The sequence below is a fragment of the Brachionichthys hirsutus genome, chromosome 23, assembly GCF_040956055.1.
Source record: "Brachionichthys hirsutus isolate HB-005 chromosome 23, CSIRO-AGI_Bhir_v1, whole genome shotgun sequence".
In the NCBI taxonomy this organism is placed as follows: domain Eukaryota; kingdom Metazoa; phylum Chordata; class Actinopteri; order Lophiiformes; family Brachionichthyidae; genus Brachionichthys; species Brachionichthys hirsutus.
The window spans coordinates 4,816,252-4,832,678 of NC_090919.1; the positions used below are offsets into that span (position 1 = coordinate 4,816,252).

General features: G+C 44.2%; 1 protein-coding gene across 1 annotated transcript in view; it reads left to right on the plus strand.

The window, feature by feature from the left end:
* Positions 1 to 16,427, plus strand: part of LOC137911757 (neurexin-2-beta-like) — a 141,434-nt gene that overhangs the window by 108,272 nt on the left and 16,735 nt on the right. Inside the window, exons 3-4 of the mRNA XM_068756137.1 lie at positions 3,698 to 3,869; positions 13,912 to 14,001. Of these exons, the coding sequence (XP_068612238.1) occupies positions 3,698 to 3,869; positions 13,912 to 14,001 (262 nt within the window). The remainder of the gene's footprint in view (positions 1 to 3,697; positions 3,870 to 13,911; positions 14,002 to 16,427) is intronic.

Sequence of the window (16,427 nt, forward strand, 5' to 3'; positions counted from 1 at the left end):
CCATATGATATAAGCCTGCGGGATATACTTAGAAAAGCTTCCGATAAATCAATCTGTAGCTACAAACAGCACATAAAATGTGCAGAGAGCTGCAGTATCACATGAGCCGTGACATTTTATGAAATATTAAGCTGCTTTGATGTAACCATGGCGATGGGTATGCTCACAGAACATGATGGGAGTGATGCTTTTTTGTTTGCCGTCCAGTAAAAAAATCTATTCTTCAGTGGTTGCTCGGTCCATGCTGCTATACTGGCAGATTCCTAAGCTTATAATTACCACAGCTCTGCATGCGTACACTGGTAGTGCAGCAGATACAGCCTGTGATATATCATTATTGGGAAAGAAGCTAATGAATAGTTTGCATTTACCCCGGCCCACGGGTCTATTAATATGAAATCTGTCAAACCAAATCATCACCGTCAGCAAATTCTCAAACTGGTCAGCCACATTTCTGGGCCAGTTTCTGAGGCATGTTAAGACAGCGCAATGCAGAAGACCTTCGGCGACTTAAACGCTCCGTCAGAATCTTGTTCCAGTCCATCCGGCAGCTGCGTCTCTTTTGTTTTTGCTCTTCATCATTTTCCTGTTTGATGCTCTGACATGCTGATTTATGAGGGAAATGCAAAAAGACATTGAGGAAATGCAAATAGATCAAGGGAGAAACATGTTGGGAGATGAAGAAGACGAATTGTGATTGAGCTGTCGAGCTGCATTTACATTCCGCTCTTTGTCTCTAGCTTCCACTTTTTAGAAGACAACCAGTGTGTGTGATGCAAAAAAGAAAAGGATCTGTGAACTCACAGCACCTTGAGACCCTGGAGGCTCATCAAGGTTTCCTAAGACCTTTTATCACTTGATGTTTCTCCCTGCCCCTTTCTCCTCCTTCATTTCTGCAAGAGTTTGCAGAGGCTGTCTGATAAACCCCAATGCTGCACACACACATGCCAACTGCAACCTCCATCCGGTGCTGCTTCATTGTCATTCCGCTCGCACCAACAGCATTTACCGCGACACGCTCTCACATATTGCAAGGTCATGTCGAAATATTTCACTCGAAAATGCTCTCCGTACTCCAGCGCCACTCTTTCTGATCTGTGGGTGCTGCACAGAATTATAAATGCAATGTTCTTTGTCTTTCAGAAGAAGGACAGAGTGACTCTGAGAGGATGACACACTTTTCTCTGGCAGCAAAAATACAATAGCAACAGTTGTTTGACAACTGGGGGGGGGGGGGTTGGAGTTTGAGCAAACCGAATAATATTAGATTCGAGATTAAATAAAATAAAAAAGCTGTTTATGATTTAAGTAGAAACTTGCTCCTTTCTGTAGGTGTTTCCAACCAAACCCTTGTCACTGAAATTTGATGATGGATTAACTGCACTCAGGAGCTCAAAGTCCTTAATGTCCTTCTGAGGCACTTGATGTTATAATAAGATTACATTTGACATCCATCATAAAGCACAGCTCTTTGCACCAGACCCTCAAAGGGAGAAATATAAGATGAGCTAACCTGTGGAGAAAAGACCAAAAACTTTGCATTCTCACTCCTGACATTAGCCGACAGCTTCCAGAGATTAAGGGCTGCTAAGCAGCAGTTTAGAAGCAGTTGCGTTTAAGGAGCAGCCAGAGCTTATTGTCAGCTACCTACAGTCCCTTCAGTTTACTGTCGCAGGCCTGACTGCTTCCAGTCATTCAAATAGTTTTTTTTTTTCCTCCTTCTGTTTCCAGAGATATGTTCGCTTAAGGGAAGTGGCCATTAAAATGTCATTACCGCTACACTATAATCATAGTTGTTTTTTTTAAAGCACTGGTTCCCAGCGGCTTCCCAATGTAAATGGTTCAATAGCCAAGACAGAGGTGGTCCCCGAATCCTCTTTGCTCACCCTGTCCAATTTGCTGTTTCCTGCTGCAGCATCTCAAAGTAATCGCGAGTCAAAAGCTCTGATTACTTTTTCATTTGCGTGCGCCTCACTAAGCGATCTCTAACAGTTTTGGTCTTTACTTCTTGAAATCGATATGAGATATAAGGGTGCATGTGGAGAGTGGGTTGAAACACTGTAAGGGTCAGTCTATTACACAAATCAATTGATTGAGCACATGAGAAGCAGGGAAGCACTTTGCTATTTGAGACCTTGAAACATCTTTGCACGAAGAGATCATCTTTTGAGCACTCCATCAAGCTCTGGTGTAACTTAGTTTTGAGCTGCGTGTGTTTCTACTTGTTTCATGTTGCACGTTGGCCCTGAGAAAAGAAATTCTTAGTTTGTGAATCGCTGACGATTCTGATTCCTGTTGCACGTCCACATGAGTCCCTTCTGGGTGTTCTGGAGTCTATGCCATTACTCACGATCACCAGCACTTCCGCTTTCACCTTCACAGAGTAAGCTCAATTAATATCCTAATTGCAGCTGCCATCACGCTTTGGCCTCGGTTGAATTCTGAATTCTCTTGGAATGCATATAAATTTGGTTGTGATTATGCCGCTCATTAACTGACTGCACAACCTTTGCACTTATTTACTCAATTAACTTGCTATTTTAAGTTCTGCTAACATTAGTGTGTGTGTGTTTTTTCTATTTACTAAATGGTCAATCATCTGTGAATAATGGAAAACTGCCAGCAAAAGCCGCATGTTCACCGCTGAATATCGCAGCGTGTGGAAGGTGGCAAAATAAATGCACATAGCTATTGATATAATGGAATCAATGAAGTCATTGCTGCAATGGGCAGATAGCGGCTTACAAACGTGACCCGCCTGTGCAAATGGGCTTAACCTGAAGTTCTGCCAATGTTGTGGTCAAAAGGACAGTTGGGACACAGTCTTGCCTGGATGTGCAACATAAAACTGCAACTGAAGATTTACTGCCAGGCCCGGATATTGTCCATAATGGCCGAGAGTTAGGTGGTGAACTCGAAGCAGTGGGCGACTGTCAACACTATTAGAAGGGAGAGGGAAGCGCATGACCATGTTGATGAATACTAAAGGTGCTTGAGTACTCAATAAGTTTCCAGTTCTTTAGCAGATTGATGTCGTGAGCTCTGATGTTTCTGGTTCTGGCATCATCAGACTTACAGACACTGACTGAGGTTCTGTTTGATGACTGAAGGACAATAAAGAAATAAGTGTGTTTGATGCAGACACATGCTTTTCTACTCAGGTTCCCAATATGTGATGGCAAGCTCACATGATGCTACTCGTAGTATCTCAGAGTATTGGTGGTGGAACATAAAGAATGGAGGGCTCTTTGGTCCACTTCAAACGGACCAGACTTCGTTTCCTCGGATAGTCGTGGGCAGACATGAAAGCTCATCCAAACTGGTTCTCGGTTCGCTTGCAAGTGAACCCTGGTTTGACTTGTATACAGTGTGAAAGCTCACCGGACCAAACATGGGACCGAATGTACGAGACATGTGCATTTGAAACATATAGAAAAACACTATCCCCAAAACAGCCAACTTCACATGATGCAATAGAATAGAGGAGGAGTTCAGAATAAATCCGATGGAGGCCGTGATCCAATGACACAAGCCGGGTTAGGTTAATGTAAGTTATGGTGAGGGGTCAAATGAGTTGCATCAACCCAAAGTTCATTTAAGGGTTACCAAGGGTCATTCGTCGTTCAAAGTGTGCTTGTGACGTTTTGCTTTTCCTGTGTGCCTTCCTCTCACGGTCGCTATCATTGTCTGTCTACAGGAACGGGGAAAGATCGGAGTGATCTTCAACGTGGGAACGGACGACATCATCATCGAGGAGAGCGCGGTGATGGTGAGCGATGGCAAGTACCATGTGGTGCGATTCACACGCAGTGGTGGAAACGCCACTCTACAGGTGGACAACCAGCCTGTCATCGAACGTTTCCCCTCAGGTAGGAACCGGGGCCCCAGCCTGGGGACATGGGGGGGGGGGGGGGGGAAGTCATCAGTGTTTGATTTGAATGTTCACAAAATTGTATTCTTATGCAAAATGGATAACACAGTGGAGAGAGAAAGAAAGAGCTTCTGCATTGGCCTTCCGTGTATCGCTAAAACCCAAGAGGAGGCTCATTATTCTGAGGGATCACGTCACGCTGCGGTCCAAAGGTCAGGACCTTCCCGAGGCAATCAGCCTTGTCTCTAAGAGATTCCAGCTCTCCACAGGTAGCCTTCCCTTGTGGCTTCTGGCACTGAGAGAGCCACGACTGAACGGATGCCTGTAGAATGTAAGGATGGCGCTCCGGTGCACGGGCCGTGATACAGAGGGACGACGCCTCCCGCTGGGGAAGTCTGCGGAGGTGTTCATAAGTCACGCTTTCGGATCCAAGATAGAAAGAGACGCACGCAACATCGTTACACACCCGATTAGTCGCCGCTGGCAGTGCGCTCATTCCCTGCTCGCTGCTTGACCGTAATCACACTATTCTGTTTCGGCCTTGAACGATGAGGTTATTTTTGACGATGCAGAAGCTCTCAATGAGTTTTTTTCTCTCTGCTGTGTTTCCCCTGGTTTCATGGTTGTTCAAAGGAAGACATTTTGTATTTACGAGTTTGATCTAGTAAAGGCCAGACTTAACCGGGATGCCTGCCAGGCTCGGGTTAGTGCTAACTAATACTCACGTACATTCAAAGATCTGCCAATATTTTCCCCTCTGAAGTAAATAAATGTCATCTCCACTGTCTAACATCACTGTTGGATCATCATTGTTTCTGACAGCAGAAGGACTCATCTCATCTGTTAGCTCATCTGTTAGCTCATCTGTTAGCGCGGCGAGGCCGAACTGAGGGGCGTGCATCTCGGCCAGCGCAGGTAGCAGCACGCTGTGACAGGTCACTATTTTTAGCTGGTATTGTCATGGAAATACAGCCCTTTCTCCTGCGGCTCACTCGAAAGAAGAGACTTCAACTTACAATAGTGCTAAGTGCTCACCAAAAAAAAAAAAGGAGCCTGTCAACACTGCCAAATGTCATCATTCAAATCTCTCTTTTGTTTCACGGGGAAACATTCACACACAGCCCATATTGTATTCTATTCATCCGCCCTCCTTGCTGCTGCTGCCGTCGCGTGGCAAACCTTTCGTCCCATTTTCTCTCCTAATTAAGAATTGAAGCGTGTTATTTTGCTGCTGTTCGCCGACTTGATGAATTTTGTATTTGTCTGCCAGGGGTTGGAGCTCCTCTCTGAAGTTTCATAAGGACTCAGGAAAGGAAGTAGAAGAAAGGATGGGGAGGGGGGGCTGTTACTCTGTTGGGTGTGCAATAGCTTTGATTCATTTACGTGCGCTGGAAACGCAAGCTATATTTGGGTCCCCTCTTTGAAGGTTCCCGTTGTCGTCGTCTGTTGCGCCGACATCCTGGGGAAACGGGAGGTGTTGCACATTAGGAAAGCAAAACCTCAGATGAGACTGGGGCACAGAAGGGTGGAGGAGTGCTTAGGGAAAACACTGAGACAGGAAGAGCGTAAAGAGAGAGGGAGGTTACATTTTGCAGTGACGAGTGAGAGCACAAGGGAGCTTCCTTAGTGAAGGTTCATGTGACCCAGATCAGAGTTTCAGACATTTTGTGTTTCCTCTAAGTGAGACAAAATGAACTGTAATCACAATATATCATTTTCAGACCTACTTTAGTCCAAATATGTGTGAAAAGAAAAAAAGAAATGCCTCTAAAGAAGCATACTGGTCATTTATGCATCTTTATGCATATCACAAGTGGGTTTCATCCTCGCGCAGACTGAGACCTAAGAAATGTAATATTTGCAAAGGCCCAATCCGAGGACAGTGAGGCTCCAGACAACAATGCAGAGGTATTTCTGGATCTTTTTCAGACTGGTTATTTTGCACGCTATTATTAGGAGTGAGAACCGTCACCATTACTTATGCACAGAAGGCTGCTACGAGGTGACGATTTGGAGAGACAGGATGTTAACATCTAACACGGGCGTCACAGGTCAGGGACGTTCTTAACAGCAAAGCAACACATCTGATGTACCACAAAGCGATGCGTGTCGTCCTCAGGGAATGTGCGTTTATGCAGTATGCGTGTTCTTTTGTGTGTGTGTCTGTGTACATGTATGAAGTTGATGGACAGAGAGCAGACCGAATGTGTCAGAGGGAGCAGCAGGGCCAGCTAATCTCGTGTGTCAGGTGTCCCCCGTGGGTCCTGCAGCAAAAGTCATTGTCCCTCCCACCTCCCCGGGTCGCACCTCGACCCAGCAACAGCCGAGCATGTTTAAGAAGCTCCGTCTGAGTTACAGCTGGAAGGATTCTGACTGGAGGTGAAAGAAGTTGTGACCGTTATTCTCTGAGTGACGAAATGCTCCAAATTCCTGGAGCCTATTCCGGCTTGCTATGGGCGAAAGGGTAAGGTACACCTTGGACGCGTCGCCAGCGCCTCGCGGGGACACGCAGATACAGATTCATCTGCACGCTACCCAGGTCGCCTCACAGCAAGAAGGTAGCGGGTTTGAATCTTATCTGTGCAGAGTTTTTGTTCTCCCTGTGTCCACATGGGTTTTCTCTGGTTTCTCCCCACCTCCGATGCGCTGGCGACGCGTCCGAGGTGTATCTCGCCCATAGCAAGCCGGGATAGACTCCAGCAAAGTGGAAAAGGTGCTGTAGATGATGATGCATTTGTGTTTCTGGGAGATCCAAATTCTGTTTGCAAATAGACTTCCAAACCTGTCATACATTTTATAATTTATACCCCTTAAATCGGATACAGAGTAGAAATATTTATAGGAAGTAGATTACAAAAGTGCATTTCTCTCACAGCAGTGGCTCATAACCTCAGGAGTTCTGAGATCCCTTTACTCTCATTACACACAGACGCACATCCTCACTTCCCACTGATTTTGTCCTGAGGTGTGTCTGTGTCTGTAAATAATTAGCTGTTCAATGTTGTGTTATTCAATATCCTTCAACAATGAACACCCAACAACAGCAATTGAAAATATCAATATTTGTACCTTTAAAAGCCGAGATCAAACAAATCTGTTGCCGTGCTACTGTTCTGTCAGTCTCTTTCCTCTTCATCCCTGTAAAAGATGATGTGTTGTTTCTATCGTGCAGAGAGCTCAGATGTAGTGGGTTGGGCCCTCCTGCAGCATTATCTACTGCTGTCATGGTTACATGAATTTGCATGGAGGTTTCATCTACACCTACCTGTATCATACCCCCCCTCCTCCACCTCTCTTTGCAAATAGCCAAATCACCAAAAAAACTATTTTTCAGTAAATTATTACTTTATTATCTGGAGATATTAATGTAATAATAACTGTGTCATTATGACCAATGGGAGTCCTGCCTTTCTTCTTCTTCCACATTAAGTAATGTAGTCATTTAACTTTATTTTGGAGTTAGAAAGAGGAAGTGGCGATGGATGGGAAGGGGGGGGTCGAAGACAGGAAAGGCAACAATGCTGTGCGTAGGATGAATTGTTGCTGTCAGACCGGTGATGGATGAGGTTTTGCATCACGACAGATATGATTACATTCAGCCTCTACGGCGTGACACGTTTCCCGCACGGCCCTCATAGGCAGGCGCATGCAAACGGTCACACAATGAATTATTGTCCGCAACCCCCGGAAAATTGCGTGGTAAACTGTCCCTGCTATCAAAGTGATTTTTCTACTTAAAATGTACTCAAACTCAACAGCGTTCCTTTTGAGTATTGATCAACAGGACAGCTCGTAAATCAAAGTCGGAAATAGAAAGAGCGAAGGGAAAGCACAAAGAGATGCCTGCTGTGGATCCGGGGATCCGGTCGACATGAAGGCTGGCCATTAGAGGGGAAAAAGTATGGAGAGGTGGATTCATGGAAGAGGAGTAGCGCTTGTGCCGGTGAGGTCAGCTCCGGCTTTGCCAACTGAGCTGTTAAGACTTCTCAGATAAACGGTCAAAGAAAACGGGTCCGCAAAGGTCTGAGTTGCGTTCTTTTCTCCGTCTTCCATCCTTTCATCATTGTCTGAACGTCTCATACGGTCTCTGGATAACCATCTTTGTCTTTGCAGCCTGCGCACTCAAAGAGAAGGAAAAACCAGCCGTGTATTAGTGAGAGGAGATAAAAGGAGCGAGGAGAGGAAGCTGGGGCGGAGGAGCCACTTTCTTCTTCCTTCTGGCAAAAGCAATATGGGAGCACTCAGCGGTGCCAGTTAAAATGCTAAAAGTAGTGGAGAGAAACCGGATTGGAAGAGGAATGGGGTTCATTCTATAAGACAAATGTTAGACAAATGGCCAGAGGCATGGACTTAAGGTTAGCATGGGCTAGATTCAACTTCAGTGGACTGGGCCTTCGAGCAGGAAGTACTGAAGCATGATGGTCCATAGAGCAGATGATGATGAGGGGGGGTACTTTACTCTCTACTCACCTTGTTTTTCTGTTTTAGGAGTGCAATGTTTGTTTCACATCATTCAGGAACATAGAACATTGAATTTACCGATGGCAGTTTAATAATCTGCAGGTTTTATGGATTATTGTGACATCATCAGCCTCAAAATGACCTTTAAGGTAAAAGATGTAAAGTTAATGTTCCATTTGAAATATAGAAAATGAGGAAAGTGTCAAAATGCTACATTTCAATAATTTCCCAGGTCTGGGATAAAATAAGATACAAGTAATGTATATCTATTCTATACTGTTCAGCTTTTGGCAGTTGGTCAGAATGTTTGGTTCAGATAAATCATTGGACATGATGCATTTGCTCTTTAGCGAGGTGATGAATGGTTTTGGGTCTTTATTTTAAACAGATATTCAAGGCTGAGAGATGAAAGTCGACTCCTCCTGAAGAAAGAAACGTCTGTTTCATTTGCACCACTGATGCTAACCTGTTAGCTAACCCGAACAGGTGATACTTATTAGTGAAAACAGGCTTTTTAACATGTGCATAAAGTTAATTTTTCAGAGGTCAGATTTTTCTTTTGTTTAACTTTACAATTATGAAAGAAATGAGCAAGGCCTTAAATGAGGGCATCCAGCTCAGTCACTTGTAAATGATGGCAGTTTCCCCTTTTTCCGTGGTTTCCTGCAGGGCGTCTGGTGCGCTGCGACCCGCTCTGATGGCCTCTTGCACAGTTGGAAGGTAGCTCATATTATTGGCTTAAGGCTACAGGCTGATGGACAAAGAGAGAAATAATAGCACATTGATTCAGAAAGTGATCATTAGTAGAGATAGGGAGTTGAGTAGCTGTAGCTAGAGAGGGAAAAGATTGCTTAAGGTAATTAGAATGACAACTTTGATTTCCACATGACTGCGGATTGCGGGATGGGGGGGGCTCACTCTGGCAGCCGCCCTCGCACAAATCCACCGTGGCTTAGATGAAAGGTGCTGAGATCTCCTCGAACGCAAAAGGAGATGGGAAGAAATGAAAATGAGCCCATCGGATTGATGAAAGATGAACGAAGAGTGAAAGCAGCCGGGCGTCATGTGTTTAAAAGAATGTCTCTGTGCGCTGTGGGCGATGTCTGAACAAAGGTGTGTGGTCGGTAGACAAATGTTTTCCTTTCCTGTGCACTTCACATGAAGAAAGCTCTTCCCTGCAGAAGAAAGAGATGAGGCAGAAGAAGACGGATCGTTTCACATACAGCGGCTTGGAAAATAATTCATACCCCTAGAACTTTTCCACATTTTATCTTGTTACAATCACAAATATGTTTGTTGGGATTTCAGACCAACTGAAAGTGGCGCACAATTGTGAAGTACAAAGAAAATTATGTACGATAAAATAAATGTTTTAATAAAAAACTGAAAGGCGCGGTGTTTATTTTTAAATCGGGTATACATTTCTTTGTACTTCACAATTGCGTGCCACTTTGTTTTTCTAGAATGTTTCTAGAATCATGTCTTATTTTGCTGGATTATTTATTCTGACCATTTACATTCAGTAGCAGAGGGTTGTCTGCCCTGCCCCCACCCACGCATATAGTGGATATGAAAACAATCCGTCTAAAGTTACCCAATGGAAAACAGAATGAGGCTACATTGACAGAGAGAGGTTTTTGTTAAAGGGATGTAACCTTCATTCCCGTGGATGGATTTCCACCTTCGGCGTCCTGCACAAGGGCATCTGACTGCCCGCCGAGCTGCACGATCTAAGATTGGCCCCTTGGAGAGCCTCGACACGTTTTCATGAAGTCTCACAGATGAATCCGTGCACTGAAAGAGACAAAGAGCAAAATGGAACAACATCCGATACACATTGTCTGGACCGTCTGGATGGAGTCCAATCCAGCAGTCCCAGACAGACATAGAAGCAGACACTCTCGCAGGTCCCGCAACTGACCTTTTTCTGCATCTCCCTGAGGTGTCAGTCAGTCAAAGTGTCCTTGAACCGACCGAGGCACAGCAGCCTTCACAGGACAGGTCCCGTCATGGCTGGTAATACAGCCCGTTCCCCGGACGCCAAGCGTGATGCTCCAATGGAGGACAGCCATGGTTTCTGGCTTTCAGAGTGGACGCTAGTATCCGCAGGGATCACTGGCTGGCGTGGGTGGACAAAGCAAAGCATCTCCTGCATGACTTTTATGCGTTTGTGCCTATAATTAAATGACACAAGCTTTTTTTTTTGGTCCTTATGGCCACACATTTAACAGTGTTCAGTGTGAACAAGCAGCTTTGATTGATCATCAACAGAAACTTTGAAATGCTCTGGCTTGGAGTTTCCAGGTTTCTTAACGTCAAGATAAGAGTTTGCCTTGATGACGTCACTATGACAGCATCATCTATTTTCTCTTGACGAAGCTAAAGCCGCTAATGTTATCGTGTCAATGTTGTGTACTTGTTAGGGATAAAGTCTCTAACATCGTGTTCTTAAGTATCAAACGCACCGGAATGAAACAGGCGGACTCCAAGGTTACTTTTCCTCTCACGCAGCCCGCCCCGAATGGTCCGGTGCACGCTTCCTTCTCCCACTGTTTCCGCTTTGCGGGTCACTTTTATTCAAAGTTCAAGGCTCCTCCCATTGACCCTAGTGACATCATACCGTCAGAGTACACAACATCGCTGCCCACCAGATGGGGCTGTTCTTTTCCGTAAGTTACGGAGCTTTAGATGAAAATATGTAAACGACTCTAACAGTACTGCTAGTAATATACAGCCCAGAGCCAATACTTGATTTATTAGTTTGTTGCTTTCTCTCCTAAACATCCCATTTCTTTTAGCTCCAGGTCTTATAGCATTGTTTCGCATATCAGAGAACGGAGTAGTCGTGTGAGCGGAGAGTGTGATGATGGAGGTCAGGGAGGAGACGAGGGCCCAGCTGGTTGATCGGCCCTTCCATTCTCATGCAGAGTAAGCTTCAGCTGGTCAAGGCAAAGCCACAGAGAGAAACGTTTCCCCGCTTCACTCCAAAGGATTTAATTATCCACGGATCTCAGACAGATGTGAATAAAAACAGAATGACAAAGAGGGAATTTAGATGCTTTGTGGAGGAAAAGAAAAACCCTTCCAACGGAATAATTATGTTCGGGTGGCTCGACCAACGTTTCAGTTTGTTGAAAGTTCATGTTTTTCATTTCTACTCCGGTTTTCTTCCCCATGCCTGTTTTTGTTTAGAGCGTCATTTGTTGATTCCTCCGCCTTCTTGATTGGTGATGAAGATGTTGTCGCTCGCAATGGGAAAGAATACATACATTTACATACTGGACACACACTTTACTGTGCATTTATTTATTTCCCTACGGCACACTTACTCGGATGTTGCGTGTGTACCAATTAAGTTAATCTCCTATAAATATATTAATTGTGTTGCCAGGCAATAAAGAAAGATATAGAGGGATAAGATGGAGTTCAGGTAAATCATGCAAAAAAAAAGGGGGCTTTTTGGGAGGCAGGTGGGAGAAGGGGAAGGAAGATGGGTGAGGAGAATGTACGAAGAAAAGGAGGAAATTGTGGAGCGAGAAGGATGGGACATCTTGGACTGACTCATATTTGGATGATAAAATGGATCCTTCGTCAGATGAAGTTAAAGGAAGAAGCTTCCTCTGCGTGATTCAGAGATGTAGCCAGGATTTCTGGATGAAGCAGCGGACGCAGCGGGAGGAGGAGAACATAGACTGGATTGATTCCTCTCACCGCGGACTTCGACCTCCCGCTGTCTTGTTTTCACCATCTTTTATTTATTTTGATCGCCTCTTCTCATCAGACCCCCCCCCAACACTTCTCTGTGTGCCACCAGGAGCTCTTCTTCTTCTGTAATCCAGTGATTGCTGCAGAATCTCCATGTCATCCCTATTATAGGTTGGGGTGTGAAGGATGCGCCGTAATTGCTGCACTGCTTTTCCAGAAGGCTGAATATAGAAGTTCAAATGCGTGCACGTAATTGGTCCGGCGAACACTGCAATGCTGGTCTCTCTTAATTTAGAACAGTTTGCTTTCCTTCGAAAGATTTACTAGTTGCTAAAACGTTGCGTAAAATGGAAAACAAAATTACTCTTTCAGATATTTCTGACCCCCATGTAGGGTTAATGAAGGAAATATTGCCTGTAATAAAAAAGCGCCATTATGGGCAATTAAATATCATCGAGAGCTCAACACATGCACGAGCTCCTGCTTTATTCCCTAATTTTAGCCTCTGTGATGCGGATGAACACAGATGGCAACAGCTGCAGCGTAGGAATGACACTGTACACGCATGCATTACGGCGGCACTGCCTCCTCTTATATGCGTGTGCAGCTTGTTCTCTTCTCCGTGCTTCTGCCAGCTATCCTTCATTCCTCTCCTCCTCCTCCTCTGTCTCTCTTCATTCAATTCTCATTATCTCTTTCCCACACTGGCCCTCTTTACCATGCGCTAACGGCCTCGTACGGCGTGCACCACGGCCTGTGTAAGTCATTATTGCACAGGAAGGCGTGGGTAGGGAGACCCCTGGGGAGTGGAGGCAGGTACTGCAAAGTAGGGAGGAGGTCTATTTTCGATCGCTGCAGAGCCGCAGAGCAGCAAGGAGAGAAAAATCAAAGTATAGTTTTGAGTCGGCTGGATATACTTCAGAGGTTCTGCTGTTTACTGATTGCGCGCTGGTTCCAGACCCTCTTTTTAGCTCGACTCTGTGGACCAGTTCATCATCTTTTTACAGTGATTCCTCAACATTTAATTTCAAACACATATCCGGGCATGAGATTCCTTTTAGCAGACTTTTTCCGGTCATTTTAAAATGGTCTGTTTCCCTAAATATGAACAAAACGAACGCCGTCGGTGGGAGAACACCTTTAGACTGGATCCGTCACACATTTTTCATTTTCATGAGGTTGATTGAAGTGAAGTAAGGGACGGAGTTTGAACAGCGGCGAGGAAACGCCGTCGACGCAGTGACGTTAATTGCCCATGTGCCGTTAGTACATTTCCGAGGGAATGAGAGAGTGCTGACATCTTCAATAAATCCTTTTCTCATTAGTAGAAGTAAAGGATCTGTGATATTATTATATAGGAATGTGCGTGTGTTGGGCGGGGGGGGGGGGGGGTCTCGTTAGGTCAAATATAAACTAAAACATGTCTTCCTTGAAACAACCATGAAATGTGTTTTCCTCTGAAAGGGTTTCTTGCTCAGATGTTTCTGCTGTATTCTTCCACAATGTGTTATTCTAGCTTTACATGCGTGTGTGTGTGTTGTTGTTTTTTTATATGTACTTACTTTGCCAACAGCTATCATAAGTTAGCACTACTATATCTAAAACATTCATAAATCTGTTTAACTTGTTAGTTCATAAAAAATCAACTTAAACTCAAGGTAACTAGAATGTTGCTAACTTTTGCCTAAACAAACCAACCAGGCCAAAAACACATCCTCAAGTTCTTCCTGTCCTACCTAAAGATGATTTAAAGCGCATAACTTGCTAACCATTTGACATGTTGCCCTTTTAACCTCTAACCTTTTTAACTTCCAGATTTTTTTGTTTTTGTTTTTGTAACCTCTCTCAATTTGTCTTCTCCAAATTTCTTAAAGGGAGCTTTGATAATGAGCGCCTGGCTATTGCTAGACAAAGAATCCCATACCGACTCGGTCGGGTAGTTGACGAGTGGCTACTCGACAAAGGTAATAAAAAATCCCTTTAACTCCACTAATGATCTAACCGCCTTAACCCACCGCTAACCACCACTCTGGAGGAGGTGCAGCGCCAGGCAGCAGGGGGTGAATGTGAACTGGCTCTTCAGCAGAATTAACCGTCCCCTATAATCCACAGCTAAAACGTGCCTCATAATAATTGGCTGATATATACACCACAGTGTTTCAATTTTGTCTCTGAAAGATAAGCTTTGAAATCAGGCATTGCTGGAAGAGCTTCTATTATGTGTTTTTAATGTTTTTGCTGTAGCTGTTGATTAACTGGCACTTAAAGCCAAATATCCAGTATACAGTTTGCAGTAATGACTCCATTCTCACTAAGTGGAATACAAGCATCCAGGGGATCACATCCAAAGCACCTTAAACCGGGGCTGCATCTCTTCAGAGAATTAACCCCCAAATAACCCGACATAACCCCAAAAACCTGACCACATGTAAAAAGAAAAAGGAAATCCTCCTTTTCTGTGTCTTTTGTTGACTGAATGTATATGAAAGCCAAAACATTCACTGGCTTGTTGGATCTTCTTAAGACGAAGACAAATCCGACCCCATGAAAGTCACTAAAAGTTAAAGGGACTGTTGAAGTGTTCAGTAATCGGTCGACATTCAGTGCAGCTTGTGGTGCGCTCTTTTCAGCCCCACATCGTGCACATTTGCACAACCACGATTGTCGAACGTGGTTCCATCAAGGCGATGATACTTTAACCCTTTGAGTGCCGAACGTCCCAGCCTCGTTGTGTCCGAGATGTTTGTTTGTGCTGCTGAAGGTGGTTGATTCTTACAAACGAGAGAGGAATAAAATTAACCACAAGGAGACGTATACGGAGTTTAAAAAGCATTCGAGGTTAAAGCCCTGCAGTATTTGCATTGCATGAATTCTAGATAAGTAAAAAAATCCAAAGCGGAATAGAGTGAGGGTTTCTTTCGGCATTCGCTTATTAAATGAATGAAGATTATCGGAAATTCAGAGTTTCATGCATCGGACCTGTAGGGGCTTCTTGGAAACAGTAGCACGCATGCAGGGATGAGGAAGATAAAATTAGCTTTGGAGCGTAAAATGAAGTATGGATGCAACAAACAAACAAGATAAGCAAAGTGCCTGCATGATTGTCATGGAAACAAAACAATCCTTCCATTTGCTTAACGTTCTTATATAAAGTGTCTGTTCTCCTGCAGTGATATTTGCTTTTTTCACTTCTACCGAGGTGAGTTTAAATACAGAATTAAAAAGGCCTGGGAGATTGTTGAGTGGAAAAACAAAATCAATAAAAAATGTAAAAATGTAATCCTCTTTACTTTGAATCAGGGTGGATTTTTCATAACGATTTCCAAGGTCACCACTATCTGTTCATCAGATTAGAGTTTGCCAACGTGTAATTAATGCATTTCTAGATTATATCTTGCATTTATGAACTATTAATTTAGATAATGATGGGTAGTAGTGGACATGTCTGAGCTCAAAGGGTTAAAGCTGTATGTTGCTTTGATAAGAAAGCGGAATCTAAGCAGAATCTAACCACCTAACAGCAAACCAAACTCCAACCACACTAACTGCTGAGGGCTCCTCCTGCGACTCCACGTCGTTCTCCGCGTTCGCAAACGGAGGCGATGCCAGACATTTCCCAGCTTTGCCCTGCTGGTGACAATTTCGGAGAGCCCTCAGTTATAACCTTGTTATAAATTATGTTTAACGCAATTGGACGTGGATGTCCATATTTGGAAGAACTTGGACAGGTTGCGTCGATCGCTTGGGACTATAAAAAAAAAAAAAAGCTAACAAAGTTCTAACTCTGACTAAAAGAAGCAAATGTTCTGCAGAACTCAGAGGGTTAAACCAAAGAAAATAACTGAACACCAATGTCAGAACTAATCCATCTGCTCTGGATCATTTAGACACAATGTGTGACATAAATGAAGGTCCCTTTAACATTTATTGTTTTCACCACGAAGCAAACGGAAACTATGACTGCATTGTTCTGGATGTCATTTTCTGTGCAAGGCTGAAGGGTGTGTGTGTGTGAACATTGTTACAGACTGTTGGTGTGGCAAACAGGCTGGATCATTCATCCTCTCCTAAATGTCCAGCAATGGTCCAGGCTGTGTTGCCAATATGGGGTCTCCAATCTGTGGTGATTTTGGTTTTTGGGGATTATTGCCTCACTAGGTCATTAACCAGAATCCTCAAAATAATCAGCCCCCTGGGCCTCCTCTCCAGCATCCTTAAATGTTTCATCAGTCCTGGAAAACTCAGCCAGCACGGAGCAACAGTGGCATTACTGCGTCGTGCACTATTATGCTCATGCGTGGACAGAAACCAACTTGGGGCACCCACAAATCGGTATTTTAGTCACACTTGGATGTAATGGAATTCAGTGGCGCCGACAGCATCCTTGAGG